This window comes from Abramis brama (genome assembly GCF_963993115.1).
Source record: "Abramis brama genome assembly, chromosome: 6".
NCBI classification, from domain to species: Eukaryota; Metazoa; Chordata; class Actinopteri; order Cypriniformes; family Leuciscidae; genus Abramis; species Abramis brama.
Genome location: NC_139968.1, coordinates 44152183 through 44174627, shown reverse-complemented (window position 1 = coordinate 44174627; position 22445 = coordinate 44152183). Strand labels below are relative to the sequence as shown.

The 22445-nt window shown below is 37.6% G+C and overlaps 2 protein-coding genes across 2 annotated transcripts; one reads left to right on the top strand and one right to left on the bottom strand.

Moving 5' to 3' along the window:
• Window positions 1–1448: 1448 nt before the first annotated feature.
• Window positions 1449–17320, bottom strand: lmnb2 (lamin B2). The gene is made up of 12 exons (XM_084117544.1): window positions 16896–17320; window positions 15162–15298; window positions 12754–12910; window positions 12288–12413; window positions 11386–11556; window positions 10646–10771; window positions 8527–8747; window positions 6172–6409; window positions 4934–5041; window positions 4732–4851; window positions 4552–4650; window positions 1449–3329 (listed from the first exon to the last, which is right to left on the bottom strand). The coding sequence occupies exons 1-12, from the start codon at window positions 17109–17111 to the stop codon at window positions 3288–3290; spliced, it is 1761 nt and encodes a 586-aa protein (XP_083973670.1). The 5' UTR covers window positions 17112–17320; the 3' UTR covers window positions 1449–3287.
• Window positions 17321–18253: 933 nt separating this feature from the next.
• Window positions 18254–22205, top strand: rpl36 (ribosomal protein L36). The gene is made up of 4 exons (XM_084117543.1): window positions 18254–18394; window positions 18796–18890; window positions 20709–20843; window positions 22077–22205. Exons 2-4 carry the CDS (start codon window positions 18798–18800, stop codon window positions 22164–22166), a joined length of 318 nt encoding a protein of 105 aa, XP_083973669.1. The 5' UTR covers window positions 18254–18394; window positions 18796–18797; the 3' UTR covers window positions 22167–22205.
• The last annotated feature ends 240 nt before the right edge of the window (window positions 22206–22445 follow it).

Genomic DNA, 22445 nt, shown 5'->3' with positions numbered 1-22445 from the left:
TCTAGTTGCTTTTGGTGCAGCATCTGTATTTCAAACGAAACATGAAAATTTGTTGAATTATTCATATCTGCAACATCTGATTCTTTGATATGTATACACAGCTGAATAATTCATGCATCAGGCTGAGGTTGAATGTCGCAGGTATCCTGTAGATCGTGTCACATATCAGCCAGACATGTTTTCACACATATATTATCTCCAGATATTGATTTGAAAACTTTCCTGGTGTTACTGCCATTTTATGAAAGTACAAACCAAACGAGTCACTCGAGGTTGTTGATTTTACCACGGGTAATGAGTTGTCTTTGGCACAACATTAAGTCCTGTTTCGTTTCATTAACCTACAGAGTCCAACTTCAAAAAACTGTGAAAATAACTTTTTACTTCACAGCAAATTTGACAGACTAGAGATGCACCGATACTACATTTCTCAGCCGATACCAGTTATTCAGAATGATAATAGTTTGATTTTTCTTTAAAAAAAAAAAATCCTAAATAATGCTGTTATAGGAACACTATAATATTAGATTAAAATTAACAACAGAGCTATTATATTCAACTATTTATTTCCAGATTTACACTCAAATGAAAAAAGCATCTCAGTTGCAGATGAGGTAGTTTTCATAAACACTTCTTCATGGCAAATTTATTCAAACATACATATATATTTAACAGTAAATAAGCTCTTCTCTAGTGTTTTTATAGCTAACTAACGAACTGAACACTGGATAACTTTCCTGAGGTGAATGCAACATTAAGTGATATTGTTCTCAAGCTGCTTTATTGACGTCTTTTCGCGGTTGAAACACAGATTGAACGATTACATGAGATATGATACGGATTTCGGTAAGTTTTACTGTATCACTCAACATACCTTCTGATGTTCATGCACGTTTTTCTAGATATAACTTGTATTAAAGTCAAAGAAAAGACTCTTGAACTGAGGTGCTATAGCGATCTAACGCCACATGCGTCAAAGCGCCATTTATTGTTTGAATTTCGCAATAAAATATTCAGAATTTGAAAGATGAGACTTTTATTCTTTATCAGAAGTAACAGAGCACAAGCTCTTTGTGATTATTGGGCATGAGGCACTATAAATGTTTAATGTAGGGAAAACTGCAGATCCGGCAACCCTGGCTTGAACTACGGGCGATTCACAGGGTCAAATAAAGCCTGCATTAACATCGCTATTTTTTTACTGTTTTAAAGCGTTGTCGTTGCGTAAACTCCCCCTTAATTCAACACACACAGTATGAGTTGCAGTCCGACACGTTTTTCCGCACCCTTTTGATTGACAGGATATAATCGGCCCTCATTGGCTGTTTTTAAACAATCGGCCGCTAGCGAAAAAAATCGTCTGATAACGATTATTGGCCGATACATCAGTGCATCTCTAAAACAGACCCAGGATTTGTATTTATTAACAGACCCACAATGGCACAACGTAATATGCAAAACATTTATTGGATAATGCATACAAAAAAAAAAGAAGAAATCAAAATCACAATTAATGAGACACTTTTGGCATGCGCCTTTCTCTTATAGCCCTTCAAAAGTCCTCGTACAATGAAGAATTTTTACCCCGCAACAAATTTGATTCATAGTTCACAATTTATGGCTCAATTTCTACTCACATTTCTGTACTTTGATGGCAGTTCAAATAGCATTTTTGTTTTTACTTTACAGTAGATCGTTACAAATGACGGATTGACAATTTCGTATCAAATACACCAAAGCACATTGTGTCCGCTACATTAGTCACAGCCCTGTCTAATAAAACCTGAAAAGAACAAGGAAATGACTTTCCTTATGAAAACAGTGTTTGTAACTAACAGAAGCTAGATTAAAAATTCACAGATGTGGAGTGTTTGGCTAGAAAACAGTTTCCATTCACGTCACATGAAGTAAAAAAGTAAACAAAAAGATCGATTTTATTAGCTCAGAGGCCAAGTAACAAATGTACACAAATACAACTTTACTTGAGCTCAATTTCACTTAAATTTGACACAAATCTGTGTCCCAAATGAGGCAATTCGTTCTTGCAGAACCTTTAGAAGAACCCCAGAAAGTAAACACGAAGATTACGATACCCCCATTAAAATAACCTTACAAAGAAAGAAATCGTAAAAATGTTTCCCCAAGTCAATTATTTGTTTGTACACACTGCACTGAATATATTCACAAGACAGACATTTAATCTATATATTTAAAATGCATGTAAAGATTGCTTGTGCACTAGGGTTTTAAAAATCCTGAGGACAAACCTATCAAAAATATACGATTATAGCTAAAAATCAAACTGCTGTCCTGCAAAATGTACGCATCATCCTAACAACTCCGATCCATTCGCTGATTCATATAAAAATATTCGCTGCATGCATAATTTTAATTAAAACAAAAGTTTAAAAACTTAAAAAAACGCAACAGAACCGACAGGGTGGATGGATGCAGATTTACTCAACTATTACATGGGTTTCAGTTTATCTGGAGTGTCTCGAGAAGTTGAGCAAAGCAAGCGAGAAACAAGGCAAATCTGACCAAGTCAAATTGGTTTCATTCGTCGTCCATTTCTTTGGTAAATCTGCGTTTTTTTTGTAATCATGTTGATTAAAGTCAATTTAAAACACTGATCACATGATCAATTCAACACTACATTCACATGAACTGTAGAAATGTTTAAACATGTTGTATGTGGACATACATTTTCTGTACGCCCACTATATAAGCTTCGCTCGGATGAACTTCGACTAGATTACGGGCTTGAAAAATGTCTTAACATTCACTGATTTAATACATAATACTATGTAAAGCACGAATCAAAACCAAAAACAATAAGATATATGAAGATAAATGGTGGGAGTGTTCATTACGAAGCAATTTGATTTAGTTTCCACCCTGTTTGTCTGGTTGGCGAAGCAAAAAAACACAAGATTGACAGCTGTCAGTTACAGGCTATAGTGCACTACAGAACATGAGCTCACCGTCATAATAATAACCCCATTCATAAGTGACGAGAACACATGATTCATAGACATGAATATGCAGATTCCTTAGTCACCGGCTCGCACTAATACTTTCTAATTTCAGGTCGTTTGACTCGTTCTCCGATGATTCGTTGATGAGCCGTGGCATTTTGCTCAAGATTGACTGGCTTTACAAATGAGGTCCGTAGAAATAAAGGACTGAGGGAGGGGGTGTTATGAACTCATTATCGAGGAATACAAAAAGTAGTGGCTCTACAAAAAAGACTGAATCGTGGGAAGGAAAATACAAAAGGTGCTCCATCACATGACGGCACATTCTCTGGATCCGGACTTTGGGCCGGGCTGAAAATAAGAGCAAATTCAGCAGGTTATTACATTAAATCTACCAAATCATACTTGAAACTAATTTCTACGGCCTATAAATGATCAAAACTTTGCTGAAAAACACAATCGACTACTGACTGATGGTTTTTAGACTCTTATCAAGTAAAAGTCTTTTTTGTGTAATTGTACAAACGTCCTCCTTCAGCTCGTGCTTCATGTGTCTTTATGCTGTCAAATCTGATTTTTATCAAGTGAATGTAATATCTTTGATATTGTTAGTAATACTGGAGCAGCTTCACTTTATTTGATTATCATACATAATTTTTTAGAAAAATCATGAGTATCAAATATGATCATCAGGCTTTTAAGGAAGGTTTATTTGTTCATCTCTCAATCATCCTTGTATTGTATTGCATTATATGATTTAAAAATCCAGCTTTTAATGTTGTTTATGTGTCTATGTGGTGTTTTTAATGTGCTTTAAGACAAACCATGTGTAAATTCATAAGTCGACAGCATTGCTGAGTATTTTCTCCTTAAAACTGCAGTGAACCAAAGACAGTCTCAAAAACACGCTTTGAAATCGCTGGTGTTTCTGACGTCACAAACTACCTTGTAACCAATCAGATCAACGTGTGATCGTCAACCAGTGGATCTCTGAGCTGAGTGAGTGAGTGGAGGCGGGGCTCATTTGCATATTCATAGAACCACGCATACTAAATGAGGCAAGGGTGTCGAGTTACATTCAAGCTATTTTAAGGCATGAAGATTTTTTTTTTTTTTTTCAAGGAAAAAACTTCAATATGTAATTTTGGTGATCAAAGATGAGTTTTAAAGGATACAATTATTGACTACAGGGGGACTTTAAGACTACAAACAGAGCTGTCATTTAAATATCATCTTACCAAGACATATTATTGGCAGATATTGATATTATATGCATTTTATGCAAGCATCTGCTATACTGTTCTCATTGATTTACATTAAAAGCATCAGAATTTCATCTTACTGTTTGTGTTTGGTCAAATAAATATCAGCATCTGCACCAATTTGCATGTTTTTGCTCAGTTTGAGTCTCTGAATCAGAGTCTCTTGTTTTCTTTCCTCCACATTCTCACTATATCAGCCATAAAAGCCTGATGTATCAAATATGGTACTCAACATAGGCAAACTTTATTTTTAATATTTTGCCTAAAGTTTCAAAAAACGTCCGTTTTTGTTTCCAGTTTCTGACTATTACCTGCTGATGGAAAATATCTTCATCTCCAAAGTCTAAATCCTCATCATCACCGTTCTCTATTTCCAGCACGCTTTTCGTGACGGTTCGCTTTGCCACTTCCTGCAAATAAAAGTTCAAGTTTCGTTAGCGCATTCGCACACAAAATCAGCAAAGGCCGAACCCTGCTGGTGTTCCTCATACCTCTCCGCTTGAGTTGACCAATGAGGTGAGGATCTTCTCTCCGGTTCCCCAGGAGCTCTGGCTCTTCCACAGCAGGTCTGAAGGAGGACTATGGGACACGCCGGCGCTGGCGCTCCACACCTTTCAACAGAAAGAACACAGTTTAACATCTAGAAAACATCCTGAGTTGGAGCAAAAATGAGACACGGTTCAATTCGCTTACCGTTACCGTCTGACCGGCCTTCAGGACAAACTTAGGGCTGAATTTGTAGGTGATTTCCTCTTCATCACCAATTTGTCTCTTTAGTCGCCAGCTGCCCAGAGATTGATCCTAAATGTGGGATAAAATTATGAAATACAAGTTTTTTTTTTTTTAAAGCAACACACCACAGGTGAACACGATAAATAATTCATGTGAAAAAAGTACATGTTTTGTATGACAAGTTTTCTGAAATGTTGTTTACATATGCAAACGAGGTATTCGTATGCAATCGCTCATTGAAATTTCCAGAACAGAAATCTAAACACTAGATAAATCCAGATTTAAACTTCTTGTTGTTTCAGTGAAAGGGGATTTTGGATTAGTCTTTATCACTCCATAAATAAAAAAAATACCGTCAACAGACGGATCTGATTTTTACCATGTTTTTAGGTATAAAAGGTTGGATAAAATCCTGATAATGGTATCTGAACAAACCCCTCAGTAAAAACCTTCAGAATATAGATAAGAATAAAACTGTAAAGTTTTGAGTATTTAAGAGCTGATGAAGTTGAGGAAAAAAAGCTTTAAAATAGAATTTTAAAAGAATTATAAAAAGAGTAACTTGTACTGTTCAAGGTCAACAATGAGCGCTTTGAAAATGAGTGCGAGACAAATTTCATCTAGTGGAAGCGTTCGCAACAAAATCTTACTGAAAGCTAATTTTTTGAGGAATCAAATGACTTGTTTAGATTTCTGGCTTGTTTTGGAGAATATACATTTCATTTAAAAATGGCAAAATGTGTGTATTTTTCATAATAAATGTAAAATTCTATAGCTTTAAGTTAACTTTTTGATATACTTTTTTCACTTTAGCAATAATCTGCCAAGTGTCGTCTTTAAAAAGAGCTCAAACTTGTATGACAAGTTTTCTGAAATGTTGTTTAAATATGCAAATGAGGTATTGTCTTATTTTCTAAACCGAAATCTAAACACTGGATAGAGCCAGATTCAAACTTGTTTCAACGAAAGGGGATTTTTGATGTGTCTTTTTATCACTCCATAAATCAAAAATTACTGTTGCGGATTTTTGAGGAGGTAAAAAGGGTGTTTTACACAACCATTGAGGAATTTTAACCAAAGCATGTTACAAACTTTACATAAAGGCCCTAAAGAATCATACCAACTTGTGGAAAATGGGCATCCGATGACCCCTTTAAAACGTGAAGTGAAATTAGATTTTTTTTCTAAATTCACAGTACCTTGTCCGAGTTGTTCCTGAGGGTCACTGATTTCCCCTCCAGGTCGATCTCCTCGACACTGACGCTCCCCGTGGCTTCGGCCTCCTGGCTGAACTGGACTTTGGGGCCGGCGATGGACTCTTCCTCGAGCTCCACACGCTTTCTCTTAGTGCGAGAGCTTCGTGAAGACGCAGAAGTGCTGCTGGCTGAGGTGCGGGTCACCGTGACCCGAGAGGACGGGCTGGGCGACAGCTTCAGCCTAGAGGAGACGGGACACACAGGCAGATTACGCATCCCAAATCAACAGGAACACGTGTATGATAACAAAAAGTGAGGCCCGTTCACGCCAACAACGATGAAACACACAAAGAATTTTGATAATTCAAGCACTTTTCAAGTACCTCTTCATAAATTTGGCTTTTTTTCAAGGGGTTTCCAGAACTTAAATTTCAAAAAGTCAAACTTTAAGTACGAACCCTGATTAAATGCTATAGAGCACCTATTACGCTTCTGCATCTTCATCTGTCTTTAGTGTGTAATGTTGCTGTTTGAGCATGAAAACGTCCCCCCAGCGGGAGTTCTTCTCTATATCAGTGTCAGTGTTTCTGAACTCCCTGAAACGCCTCCATTGTAGTCTTGAGTTTCTTCCGGGAACGAACACGTCAAAATATTCCTCATTTAAATAATTCATACGCAGAATAAAGGGGCGGGGCCTTGTTGAGTTAGTTAGTAGTGTGTTAAACTGGCGGTTATGGTAAGGGGCGGGACATTTCCCAAACACACTCGAAGCAATTGACCAATCACAACACACTGCTCCAGCCAACCAATCAGAGCACAGTGTGCTTTTCAGAAGGAGGGGCTTCATAGAAACGGGAACTAAACAGAGCGTTACTGACAGACTGGGAAGAGAGGAGCCGCAACAATGGAGAATATGAGGAAAATAATCAACATTCAAGCTAGGGCTGTCACTTTTGAGAAAAATCTAATTTGAACGGGTATCAAATATCAAGCAATGTATTAGAACATATTCGAATATCTATATTATAGATATATCTAATATCTATAATATCTATTACGATTACGGATATTTCACGTCATGTTCGAATGCATATTCATATATCGAATAAAAAGTGACAGCCCTAATTCAAGCAGGAAAACCTGTTCTAGTAGAATCAAGACTTTGTAAAAGGGCGTAAAAGGTCCTCTTTAAAGTTAGATGGAATCTGATTGGCTTTCAATGGTATTTTTTTAAAGAGATTCCAACAATACCATTCATCAGTGTTATCATTATAGTTGTAGTGTGGAGTTTCTCACCCTCACACAATTATTAAAACTATATCATAGTTATTGTTCTTGGTGCGAACGGACCATAAGAACGATGAATGGGCAACCGCACCATGAGAAAACAATGTTTATGCGACTGTGCTTACCTTTCCTTCCTATCATCTGTCCTCCAAATATCCCAACTGCAGACTATCCTTCACTGGTCTCAATCTTCGAGATGGTCTAGCTGCCTTCTGGTCTCCTCGTCCTCGTGCTAAATGAGCTCTCTGACTTATTTCTTGACAACTCGCTCTATCGTATCGCTCACGCACGAGCGGGAAAACACAATTATCATTCCGGCGTGACATTTTACAACCTACCTTACACATTCCAGAGCCTCAAGTATGTCAAGTATGAAGCGCAAAAATGTGAAATGGAGCGTTCCTGAACACGTTTATGGGCTGCAGATGAACAACGATAATAATCATCTGCCAGAATCACATCAGCAGCGAAAAACCAGTGCAAAACACTCACGAACAGCCAGTTTGTGTGCATCAAACTAAATGCATGAATGCGTCACAAAACTGAGTTAGCTTCCTACCTTGAAACACAAGCTTGTCCGATCGCTAGTCTGCCTAGCAAGACATCTCAGCCGTGTTTTAAAATGCTTTCTTGCCTAGTATTTTTATCTAGTTTTCCATTAAAACTGGGTTTGTACAGATACTGTAAATCTGGCTTTTCAAGCACTACTATTTTGGCTCTCAAGGACTACAATCAGAGATCTCACTTATCAAAACAATATCTTTGAATCTTAGATTCACTTCAAATATTGACATCCGACATCAAGAGGTCCTTGAAAGTGTTGAATTATTTAAATGCAATATACGCATTTAAATAATTCAAGCACTTTTCAAGTACCTCGTCATAACCATGTCTGTTTTCAAGGGTTTTTCAGGAGTTAAATATCAAAAAGTCAAATTAAAGTACTTTAAGCACCTTGTAGTAAGCAAATCAAAAGCTTAAAGGCCCTAAAAATGCTGTCTAGGTTGGTATTCCTGTCATTTTTGGATGATTGTCGGTTCGAGTGTGCTCAGGAATGCGTCAGGCGCTCACCTGTCTTCCTCGCCCTCCAGCAGTTTCCGATAGGCGTTGATCTCCATGTCCAGGGCCAGCTTGACGTCCAGCAGCTCCTGGTACTCGTTCAGCTGCTGCTGCATGCACTCCCTCATCTCGGCCATCTCGCGCTCCTTGGCGTCCAGCTGCCGCCGGTACTTGTCCCTGTCGCTGGACAGCATCTCCTCCAGCTCGCGGATGCGCTCCTCTGCGGCGGAAGCCTGCAGGAGGGAGAAAACAAGTCGTGAATGACGGATAACATCTATGAGGCTGAATAACAAGACGTTTTCTTGACTTAAAGACAACAAACGTTTCAGGATTATCATGGAAATAAAACTGGCTAAATCCCATCAACCAACGTACATACAGCAATGTAGATTAGGGATGCACAGATATAAAAAGTTTGGCCGATACCGATAATCTTAATATACGAAAGTCGATAACCGATATATTGGTCGATAAATCAAAATACATTTTTGAGAGTCTGATTATAAAAACAAGTCTCACCATTAAAATCCATGTCCCAAACACACAATTATAATGTTCTCATAGTTTTATGTCACCTATATGACGGACTTGCATGTGCAGCACATGTTGCAGTTAACCGTGATATCAATCATATTTCAATCTTCTAACACTACACAAGGACTCAAAGAGAACAAACATTTTGACCTAAAGGCCAGTTTTTTGGGTTATCATGGAAATAAAATTGTCCAAATCCTACCAACCAACTTACACACGGTAATGTGGATTTGGGATGCACGGATATGAACATTTTGACCGATACCGATAATTCCTTATATTTGAAAGCCGGTAACCGATAATTCCTTATATTTGAAAGCCGATAACCGATAATTTCATATATTTGAAAGCCGATAACCGATAATTCCTTATATTTGAAAGCCGGTAACCGATAATTCCTTATATTTGAAAGCCGATAACCGATAATTTCATATATTTGAAAGCCGATAACCGATAATTCCTTAGATTTGAAAGCCGATAACCGATAATTTCATATATTTGAAAGCCGGTAACCAATAATTCGTTCTGTTTGAAAGCTGATAACCGATAATTCCTTCTGTTTGAAAGCCGATAACCGATAATTTCATATATTTGAAAGCCGATAACCGATAATTCCTTCTGTTTGAAAGCCAATAACCGATAATTTCAGATATTTTTAAAGCCAATAACCGATATATTGGCCGATAAATCTAAATCCAAATTTTTATATAATTATTGAGAGGCTGATTACAAAAACAAAAGTCTCACCAATAAAATCCGTCCCAAACACAAAATTATAATGTTCTCATTTTATGTCGCCTATATGAAAGATTTGCGCTGCACATGTTGCAGTTAACCGTGATCCCAATCATATTTTAATCTTCTAATACTACACAAGGACTCAAAGAGAACAAACGTTTCTTGGGGTGTTATTATGGGAAAATTGTCCAAATCCTACCAACCAAAGTACATACTGCAATGTAGATTTGGGATGCCCATATGAACATTTTTGCAGATATCGATAATTTTCTATATTTGAAAGCCGATAACCGATATATTGGCAGATAAATCTACATTTTTATATAATTTTTGAGAGCCTGATTACAAAAACAAAAGTATCACAATAAAAATCCATGTCCCAAACACACAATTAGCCTATAATGTTCTCATAACAATTGTATGCATTCTATATGACAGATTTGCACTGCACTGAACTGTATTTCCCTTTTTAATAAGTGATTCCAATCATATTTCAAGCAATTCAAAATCATCATGTCATCAACAGTGCACACCTGAAGCATCTCAGCTGAAGGAAATAATCCATTATTTATCGGATAACACAAATCTTATACAATTAATAATAATATGAAAATAAGTGCAATGACTTAGAAAAATTTCAATTATAATATTATACATTTCCATAAAAACAAAAACAAACATCTTTAGGTACCTGATTAATTATACACAGTACACACACATGCAAACGCAAACTTTTATTTTGGATGCGATTAATCGTTGCCCAGCACAATTTTTTCCTGCCAAACTTATGTTGCAGTACAGTAAGGTACAGTAACAAGGGTTCGTGAGCAATATTAGCAGTGAAAACATGTTTAGGTACCTGTTTCTGCAGGGCGTTGAGCTGATAGCTCAGGCCCTCGATGCGCACATGGGCCTCCTGAAGCTCCTCGCGCGCTGTGAGAACCGCTTTATCGTTCATGTCCGACGACACCTTGGCATTATCCAGCTGCAGAGAGAGGACTCAGTCAGAGAGCAAACCACGTTTCCTAACGCCATGGAGTGCAGAGCTCCCACACCTCGGTTCACTTCAAATTGGTGACACGGTGGGCAAGTGATGTAACCTTGCTTCTGAACACCGGTAACACAGTCAACACCGACTATCATAGCAAGCCTATTGGCTATAATGACCTGGATCACAAAACCAGTCACATGTCACACTGGTATATTTGTGGCAATAGCCAACAATACATTGTATGGGTCAAAATTATCAATTTTTCTTTTCTGACAAAAATCATTAGGATATTAAGATCATGTTCCATGAAGATACTTTGTAAATTTCCAAACGTAAATGTATAAAACACTTATTTCTGTGAGTGAACGCAGCACAATCGCCAACATTAATGGAAAAGTTTTTGATTGATTTTGATTTTTTTACACCCTCAGATTCCAGATTATCAATAGTTGTATCTCAACCAAATATTGTCCTATCCTAACAAACCACACATCAATGGAAAACTTATTCAGCTTTCAGATGATGTATAAATCTCAATTTCCACACATTGCCCCATGTGACCGGTTGTGTGGTGCAGGTCACCTGTGTAACAGTGATGTGTGTCTGACCTTGGCCATGAAGGTGTTCTGCAGCTCCTCCTTGTAGATCTGCACCTGCTGCTCATGTTGCCTGCGCAGATCCTGCAGCGCCTGCGCCAGCTTGAACTCGTAGTCCTGCTGCAAACCTGAGTCCACCTCCACCACACGCCTCTCCTGACGCCTGCGCGTCTCACGCACCTCCTGCACACACACACACACACTCCTGTTAGAGCTACACACACTCCTGTTAGAGCTACACACACAACTCCACCACACGCCTCTCCTGACGCCTGCGCGTCTCACGCACGCACACACACTCCTGTTAGAGCTACACACACACACACACACACGTCTCACACACCTCCTGCACACACACACCGCTGTTAGAGCTTCACACACACACACACACACACACGTCTCACACACCTCCTGCACACACACACCGCTGTTAGAGCTACACACACACACACACACGCGTCTCACACACCTCCTGCACACACACACCGCTGTTAGAGCTTCACACACACACACACACACACACACGTCTCACACACCTCCTGCACACACACCCCGCTGTTAGAGCTTCACACACAGACATCACAAATTCGGTTTGGTCAGCTTCCATTTTTCTGGACTCTGATTTACTGGTTAAATCAAATGCTAGTAATCAAGAAAAATATGCATTTAATTTTTACAAAATTATCATAAGTAAAAAAATAAAAAAACATTTAAAAAGTTTTATTTCCCCCAATTCGGTTTAAAGAAAAATTCTGGACTCAGATTTACTGGTTAAATTAAATGCTAGTAATCAAGAAAAACACATTACACATTTTTTAAATGATCATTATAAATGGTTAATATTAATCTACAATCATTGATTATTGGAATGCTAGTTTTCCCACATGAAATGTCTACAGGTTTCTCGCACCGACCTCCTCAAACATGCTCTTCCTGAACTCCAGGTCCTCGGACAGACTCTGGCAGCGGTTCTCCAGGTCCACCCGCATCAGCGTCTCCTTCTCCAGCTGCTTCTTACCCACAGCGTGAGCATCTTCAGCCTGCAACACACACACACACACACACACACACGCGCGTTAGACTGAGGTGTGGAGGAAGGGACTTGGACTTGCTTAGTTGGGGACATTTAAGTTAATATTCAACAATATTATTGCTCTGCCTGCATTGACACCATTACATGAGAACTGATTATATATATATATATAAAAATGAATAACTTTTTTACAACAAAAATTAGCCTTCACTAAACTTCCTTGAGCTGGACTGTGACACTATTTTCTTCTGGGAACAAACTTTGTTGCATTATTGTCCTGTTATCTCTGTAAAGCTGCTTTGAAAGGATCTGTGTTGTAAAGCGGTGTGTGAGTAAGCGTGACTTGCTTTGGCTAGCTGAGCCTTCAGGTCGGCTAGTTCTGCAGACAGAGAGCCGTTCTCGCGGAGCGCCGTGTTCAGAGACGCCTCGTTCTTGTTGAACTGCGCCTCCAGATCCTTGATCCGGGCCAGAGCCGAAGCCAGATCCCCATCCTTCTTCTTGTAGCTGGAAAACAGACTCAGTCAGTATAACAGGGCTGGGTATCGTTACAGTCGACAGCTCTCAGATCGATTCGACTCAATGATTAAAGATTTCATTCAAATCCTATATTTATTTTAAAAAAATAGCGAACATAAGTGTACAAGTGGTTAATTAATAAAGAGAAATTAAGAGCCATAAACCTGTATATTAAACTGTGTATTTTAGGTACACTTGGGTACATTAACACAGAACTCAACTCTATATTTCAAACGCATACGATGAAGAAATAGGATTTTTTTTTTTTTCGAAAAATCTATTTTATTTTATTTTTGCTCAGACCTAGTACATATTTTCATTATTAACGATTTAAAAAACAATCTTTAGAAATTGATGTCAGCGGATTAAACATCTTTTTAAAAATTACATTTTTTACAATTGAATTTGCCACCTACTATAAATGTTCATATCGAAACTTGCGGTGTCAGTTAATGCACTTTTTATTGCAAGTTAAAGAAAATGTGTGATAAAGATGCCATGTTTTATTGATGCCAAAGGGCAAAACGTTGTTTTTTTTAATGCCGAATGGTTTTAAAAAGACGCTTTTTTTTATTAATGGCATAAAATGTTTAATTGAAGATTGAAGTGTATAAACTTTGACAGTCCTAACTTCATTCAAATATCCAATAACAACAACAAAAAATAAACAATAAGTTGTAAAAATGTAAATTATTTAAATAAATGTGAGCAATAATAAAAATGTTATACAATTAATAATAATATGAAAATAAGAGCAATGACAATCTTAATTGTAATGTTATACAAAACAAAAAAATATCATATATTATTTTATAATCTTGCAAAAAAAAATTAAAATAGTTGTCTTTATTATTATTACATTACCAATAGTTATAAACGCAATTTATAAATATAAATGTGAGCAATAATAAAAATGATATAAATATATAAATAAAGCCATAATATTATAAAACACTAATTGTGTAAAATGCATATTATTGTTTCCATTAATATTATTAACAATTTAATAAAAAAATAAAACAAAACAAGAACAGAATATTAAAATCGCAATAATATTAACGTGAGCTGGTTTTACATCGTTTCTACAAGCCTATTTCAGTGAATCAATCATTAATCACTTCATAATCACTTATAGGTTTGCTAACGTCATACATCGTTACTGAGACTCTCCGATTGAACTGCAGATAAACGAGTGAAATCTGCATCTGTGACAAATGTAGGTTTGCATCACGACACAAGTCTCTCTCGTGGTTTGAGCAGCTGCCCGCAATCTGACACACGCGACACACACTTCCTGTTTGCATGCGTTCGTTAGCAACCAGATCAACCAGAGATGATGCGTCAACCGCAAAGACTCGTTACAGAAACTTTCTATCTCAAGTCCTAAATTAAGATCATTTAGGATTTTTCACAAACTTGTATTTACAGAAGCAAATGTTGATTTAGGATTCGCATCCGATCTCACAAGAATCTCCTCTTATCTGCAGTTGGGAGATCTTAAACCAATCCATCGAGTTCGGTACTCAACTCTCGGGTCTGTTGCCAAGCAACCAACGACACGCAAACAAACAGCCTCTGACGGATTCTGATGCAAGATGAAGACTTGATGCTGAAAACTGGACGAGTCAGAACTTGGTCATGCTTTGATCAAACAGGATCAGGTTATTTTATGTTTAAGATAAAACACACATATAATCTCACAGCATTAGTGTAACATGGAGGCCTGTGAACAGCAGAGGAACACTAATACTGGCTTTTGGGTAATGGATAAATAAATAAATAAATAAGGAAATTTATCGATTCGTGGCCTTTGAGAATCGATTTTGAATCGACCACATTTTAAAAACGAAAATCGAAAAATAGATTTTTCTGCCCAGCTCTACTTTCAAACACTTCTGAAGTTAGGACTCCATTGGGGTTGCCCTAAAGTTAGGATGCTTCTGTAATCCCCTTTTCTGTGGTAAAAATAAGATTATGCACTTAAGAAACGTCATTTTGTAATGGCTTTTGTCCTAACTGAACTTGGGTTAGCAAACAGATAAGACAGGATTCCTAAGTTAGGATCTTTCTGATGAGGAGGAGACTCGTTTACCCAAATGAGCAGATGGAGCCGGATTTAAGTCGAGTTAAATAAGCCCAACTTAAGTTTAAAGACGACCTCTGACCTCACAGGTGATTAAAAGAGGGGGATAAGTGACTGGATTCCAGTTAAAAGAGACGTTTTCTGAGCAACACTTACTTCCGGGTGACCTCCTCGAGATCAGAGTTGGCTTTTCCCAGATCGATCTGAAGTCTGGCTCGTTCGCGAGCGGTTTCGTCAAGAACGCGACGGGCGTCGGCGAGCTCGGCCTCGTAAAGAGACTTGATCCCAGACACCTAGAGCACAAAAACAACAAAAAGCCAACAGATTTACACATCTCCAAGAGATTCACACGTCTCCAAGAGACACGGAGATTAGAATAAAGTGAGACTGAATGTATTTAGGATGCTAGAAGTCTCACATTTAAACCACAATCAGATATTAGCTATTATTTGTAAAATAAACTCTGGTTAAGTTGAAAATTTGTAGCGTGTGCATGCAGAAATGTTTTTATAGGATTGCGCGTGATATTAAAAGATTCAAGCTATTACGGATTCAACAAGTCTCGCATTATTAAAGAGATAGTTCACCCAAAAATGAAAATTAAATAGTATTTTTCCCCCATACTATGAAAGTCAATGGTGCCCAAAAGTGTTCGGCCACACACAATCTTCAAAAGAGCTTAGTTTCAAATAAATATTTACAGGTATTTAACAACTTAAGGGTGAGTAAATTTTCATTTTAGGGTGAACTAATCCTTTAAGTCAATAAGCTGCTATTATCAGACATTATTTGTCAGTAAATCCAGAGCATGTGCATCCCGAAATGTTTCTATAGGATTGTGTGTGATATTAAAGACTAAAGTTATTCAGGATTCAACAAGTCTTGAATTATTAAAGAGATAGTTCACCCAAAAATTAAAATTAAAGTGTTTTTTTTCTCCACACTATGGAAGTCAATGGTGCCCAAAAGTGTGCGGCTACACACAATCTTCAAAAGAGCTTAATTTTAAAGAAATTATGTACAGATATTTAACAACTTAAGGGTGAATAAATGACAAGTGTGTTCATTTTAGGGTGAACTAATCCTTCAAGTCAATAAGCTGCTGCTATCAGACATTATTTGTCAGTAAATCCAGTTGGAAAGTTGGGAAAACGGCTGAAATATTTCTATAGGATCGTGCATGATATCAAACTGCGTTCAAACTATTTCTTTAGGCATTTTTGATGTATGAGGGCTTCAGTTTGATGTGGTCAACATTCAAAACAAAGGGGACGTATGGAGGGGGACCAGATTCAAATTTGAAAAGAGCATTTGGCCACTCCCAAAAAAAAAAAAGTTTGAGGAAAACGCCCAAACATTTACAGACCTGAACTCATACTTGGAAAAGTTTTAGGCCTACATTTGCTTTTAACACATAAACGCACAACTAAAAGTCTGGCACGTGCATAAATAATGCAAATTATACAAATTGAAGCCATGCGGACACACTTTAACAGCCACTCCCTGAAAGCATTTCACTTTACCCTATTGTGCAACGTGTTTTTGTATAAGGTTAGATATGCACATGCTTTACTATAAGCTAAAGGCTATTATAAACTCACATGGTTGATAAGTTAGTGTAAAAACACTCGACTTCCTCGCGCGAAGTTTCAAAATGTTTTATCGCGATGACCCATGCAAGTCTTAACCCCAAGAACAACATAACGAATGAAATGTTAACTTAAAAAAATCAGATTTACAATATAAAAATGGTAATAAACGTATATAAAAAGACAAAAAACAAGATTTATGACAACACTAACGTTATACGCCGCGTATAATACGCGTGAAATTGACGCTAGCGGGCAGATTTATCGATCGTAAAAGCAGCACAAAGGAAGGGTTTCGCACCTCTCTGGTCGTGACTTCCTCTTTCTCGGACACTTTGACGAGCAGCCGGTCGTTCTCGAGCTCGAGAGACCGTACGCGATCGATGTACACGGCCAGGCGATCGTTGAGCGCGCTCAGCTCCTGCTTCTCCTGCAGACGCGAGATCCGCGTCGGGCTCAGGGGCGTCTGCGCGGCCGACGCGCGGCCAGACTCGCGGCTCGGGGTTGCGGTCGCCATATTCACGCTACGGACCCACTTTACCTAGAATAAACACTCCTTTTAGTGTTCCACTTCGGCCCGGTTTGTGAGCAGCGGCCTCTGAGTCGTACTCGGAACGGTTTTCCGGTGGCGTTTGGAAGTTTTTGTTTGTGGAATTTTTTTGAATGAAACCGTGTGTTTGTAGTCCGAGAGCTGGTTGGCTGGTCTTTGAAACGGAGGAGGTGTGAAAAGAAAATGGCCGCCGCCGCTAACGTAAAACCGCGCCAAAAATCCGTCGAAGTGCTCATGGGATTTGTAGTCTTTTTTTTTTTTCCTTTCTTTTTTATTATTATTTAAAAAGCCATTAACCAGAACAATACAATGAGACATTAATTCCAAGTAAAATATAATGGACAGAGGACAAGAACAAAATTATAATAGACAAAAGGAAAGGGATACCACTTTATACAACATCGTACAATGTTATTTAATAGTTATATAAGCTCTAATTGCCTTTTTACTTGTGCAATTACACAAAACAGAACAATAACCTTAAATATTTTTTAAAGTAAGAAAAATAGGTTTGGTGTCGCACCATTTCATTTTATGAATGTTAAAATTTCCCATTAATATCAACCATTGTATGAATTATGCCTTATTATCTATCTTTACTATCTTTATCAATTCCGTGATCATTGAAGTGTATTATTATATCACATCCACTAAGCTGCAAAGCAGTTACATTTTTTTATTCATGGGATTTGTAGTCTGAAATCCAACAAAAGCCCAGATAAACAAGGGGGAAATATTATTAGATGAATGATATATAATTTTTTTTATTCTTTTTGAAGTGTATATATATATGTTGTTGTTGTTGTTGTTTTACTATTATTTAAATGACTGTGTTGCTAAAAATATACAACAAGATAATATAAATAAAATAAAATAATTTGTTAAATATATATATTAATAAATAGGAACATTAACAAACATGTGCTATTTCTTTGAGTTTTCGAGGAAAATGTAGAATGATAATGCAATAATGTAATTTGGTTGTTTTATTAATTTTACTGTATCGAATCGTTTCAGTATTAGAAAAAAGCAAGCATTAAAAATAATAACTCTCCAATCAACCAGCTGTTTATTATGTATAACATGTCATCTATGGACGCACCGGACTACAAGCTTCAAAATATATTTTGTTCACTTCTAGATGGCGCCACTCGTTTTTCCCGCGAACTCTTCTCCTTTCGTCGCGTGTGTAAGTTCAACTTCCGCCTAGCAGCGGTCCTTCCGGTTTGGACGCCATTAGCAAAACGCAGGTATGAATCGCCGGAGAATCGCAAGCATTAAAATCACATTTATATCTAATACATCTTACCTCAAATCATCACAAAAGTGCGCGCGTTTGTAAATATAAACCTTATAAAGTGATTTCCAGCGATTATTGGGAACAATTAGCGTGATGTTTGTGTGTTTTGGAGGGTTTCACTCAGAGTAGATGCGGCGAAGCACTCTGAGGTGATTCTCAAACACTGTCGTTATAAATGAACTATATCTGGGAAGCTTCAAACCCGAAACGTGTTCAAAATGTTAACTGTAGTCTCCCTCATCATGAAATGGTGTTATATAATGACTTTGAGCTCTTGTATAGACCACTAGCACACTTGCAGCTCATGTTTTCATGTGTATTTGTATGTTTAATCACATTTGTTCTCCTCAGAGATGGCTATTCGGTATCCTATGGCAGTTGGCCTTAATAAAGGCCATCCAGTGACCAAAAACGTGTCGAAGCCCAAGCACAGTCGCAGGAGAGGGGTGAGTGAGGCCATGTTTCACTGTTTTGGGTTGATAAAATCAGCATTTAACCTGTTAACTGCCGGTGTCACAGTCGCGCACTAATAGGTTTTTCCACATCACACATTTTAACCCTTTAGAACCTGAAGCTAAAATAGGAGTTTTTCACATATTTAGATTTTTATTTTTTTACTACAATTGTAAAACAGTGTGCTATCTTAATGTGCAAGGTGTCATCTTTTTCAGAAAAATATTAGCTTTCAACAAATTACAGTTATTGACCATTATTGTGTGTGGTGAGTTTGTAAATATAATTTAAATAGACAAAAATGAAAAAAACGAGAATGAATTTACTGATTTTTATTTCGAAAAAAGCAGAAAAAATCATGAACAAAAGAAACTAACACTTTAAAGTTGAAAAATGAACTATAATACATATATACAAGTCTTTTTTGTGACATTGGGTTGCACAATGTCACAAAATACACGCAAGCATTCATAGGCATGCACACACCACATGCTAATGCCTGGTTCAGATTACAAGATTTTTGTGTTTGTTGCGATAGTCACAGTGTCAGATTACACGATTTTGACTCCTAAAACTTGTGTCGTGGACAAGAAACATGTCAGGCTACACATTGCTTTCCGACCAGTCATCGCGTGCCGTCACGCACACATATACACACACTCGCTCATGACACACACTCTCGCTCACGCACACTCACTGTCCCTTGCTCACTCACTCGCACACACACACTCACTGTCACTCGCACACACACACTCACTGTCGCTCGCACACACACACTCTCGCGCACACTCACTCTCGCTCACATACTCACTCACTCTTGACGAACCCATCGTGGAGGACCGTTAAAAAATTAAACATGCTAGTCTTTTTGTTGTGATGTCGTGAAGCATCGCAGACTCGGCGTAGGTTGTCGCCCATTATGACACACTATACGAGATGAAACGATCGAATCTTGCGTCCCAACGCCCGTTGTCGTTTACGAATCCCCACGACACACCCTACATCAAACGGATCGTGCCAAAATCAGGCTAAAAACATGTAATCTGAACCAGGCATAAGATAGGTGAAAGAGTAACGGCCATCCGCTTCCCAAATTTCATAAAAAATCTTCCCAATCCCCTCTTCTGCTGTCTAACACTTCTTTCGCCATGTATTTGTTCGTTTATTTTATGCAATCAAAAACACTCTAACCTGCCGCGCTTTATCTCTGTTCAAACACTTCCTTCCCGCGCTGCTGTCATTTGCAGACGGAAAGCTAAAATTACCGTAATAAGCCGTATATTGCTGAAAAGCGCATGTTGTCTACAGTCAGGGGCAATTTTAATGGTTCTGATAGTGCAAACGGTTGTTAAGACTTTCTGGTATGTGTCGGCGACGACAGCCGGTTCTAAAGGGTTAATTCGGAAACTTAATGGTCAAAATTCTTCCCGTGAAACCGTTTTGAAATTGTCCTTTACGGTACGTTACTTTTAGCGCACTAAATTTTTTAGATCAAGTTTAAATTTAGAACTCGGTTAGACGCATGGTTTTGATTTTCTGGCGATTCAAGTAAAAAAAAAAAAGTGTTTTTAATTTTTAGTTCAGTACATTTACTATATAGATAATTTCTATAACTTTGTATGCTGTTTTTTAAAAGTGCTTTCAATCTGCGATAATCGTAAAACCATTTAAGTTCAGATCTATGCCCCGTTTAACAGGTTAACGTGTGGTTTTACACTCATTTCGGTGACTTTCTCCCATCATGCACTGCTGTATAAACCATATTATGCCAGTACAGTCGTGTGTAAAGTGACATCGCTGTTGCGTTTCAGCATCTGACCAAGCACACTAAGTTTGTGCGCGACATGATCCGCGAGGTGTGCGGTTTCGCGCCCTACGAGAGGCGTGCCATGGAGCTGCTGAAGGTGTCCAAGGACAAACGTGCCCTCAAGTTCATCAAGAAAAGGGTATGTTCATCCCCATCCGTGTTTATTCAACGAGTTTCTGGAAAATTAGCTTTTTTTTCCTTTTTCAATAAATGAGATTCCATATTGACCACATTATATGAAGATGCATATTAAATGTAAAGTGCTTTAGATTTTTGGTTTTATTGGTTTAGTTTGAAGGTACAAAATACCACAGTAATTGAATATAAAAAAATACACTACGCAGTCTTTACTGTGTAAATGATCTGAGCGCGCGCTTCAGGTGTCGCAGGGGTTTTTATTCCCTCTTTGCGCTTACATTATTTTAAATTTTTTTGCTGCTTATGTCTAAACTTTTAGTACTGCGCTTTTTGTGAATTGATTTTGCTTTTAATGGCGAGGAACTGAATTAATGATTCTTTATCTATTTATATATATAACATTTTCTTTTTTTTCGCTATTAAAGTGTATATTTAAATATAAACTTGGTTTCATGATGCTTTGAGAGAAAACTCAAGCTTTAAAATGTATTTATATAGTTATAGCATATATAGACACGCACACATAACTTGGTTAGACGATACTATAAAAGAAATTTAAAAAATGGTTTTCAAAATAACTTTAAAGTCTTATAAACAATTGGTACAAAATCTTAATTTTTAAAAATGACAAAATGGACCATTTTTTTCAGTCCAGATTTTGATTGGCAGGTTTAATTTCTGCATCTTCAGGATCTGGTTGTGTTTCCTTCCAGCTATTTATAAGTGCATTTTGGGATATTGCATAAAAGAACACTAGATGGAAACGGTAAGATTGGCATTAATTCTAAAAATGTGCGTAAAAGAACGAATTTGCTTAATTGAGGTGGATAATTGTTCAATCCGATAAGACATGCGTATAAACTAGGATGGAGACACATTTACCGGATAAATCCCTCAAAACCTCGGGTGACTTTTCCTCAGCGGAGGCTGTGATTGGATAACTGGACTAACCAGTGGACCAATCACATCGCAGCATCTCAAATATAGGTTTGGTGGCTCTGAAACGCAAAGTCTGTGATCAGAATGATTTGGATGAATTGAAATGAAAAGGTTTCGTCTGAGACTCAACTCATTTATGATGGAGGGATGAAGAGCTACATTGCAGAAACCTACAGTTTTATTACTGCTATTTTGTGCCAGTTTCCCTGGAAGTGACGATTTGGACTAAATGCACAGTTTGAGTCTAGTTTTCCTCAATGTGTGTGTGTGTGTGTGTGTGTGTGTGTGTGTACAGGTGGGAACTCACATCCGAGCCAAGAGAAAGCGTGAGGAGCTCAGCAACATCCTGGCCGCGATGAGGAAAGCTGCTGCCAAGAAGGAGTAGCCTGAATTATGACAAATAAATTTGTATGTGTAAAAACAAGCATTGGAGTGTTGTGCTTCATTTGGACGTGCCAGTCGTTCTGCTCGACTGGAGTAACGAATGTTTGCAGGAAAGGTGTGGATCATGTCAAAGTGTGTTTAACCAAATGCAGAGTTGCTTGAGTAAATGTGCCTGTTTTTTGTCAACGGTCACGGGTTGTGTGTGTGTATATATATGTATATATATATATATATATATATATATAAATCACCAAATTATTTAATTATATTGATGAATTAA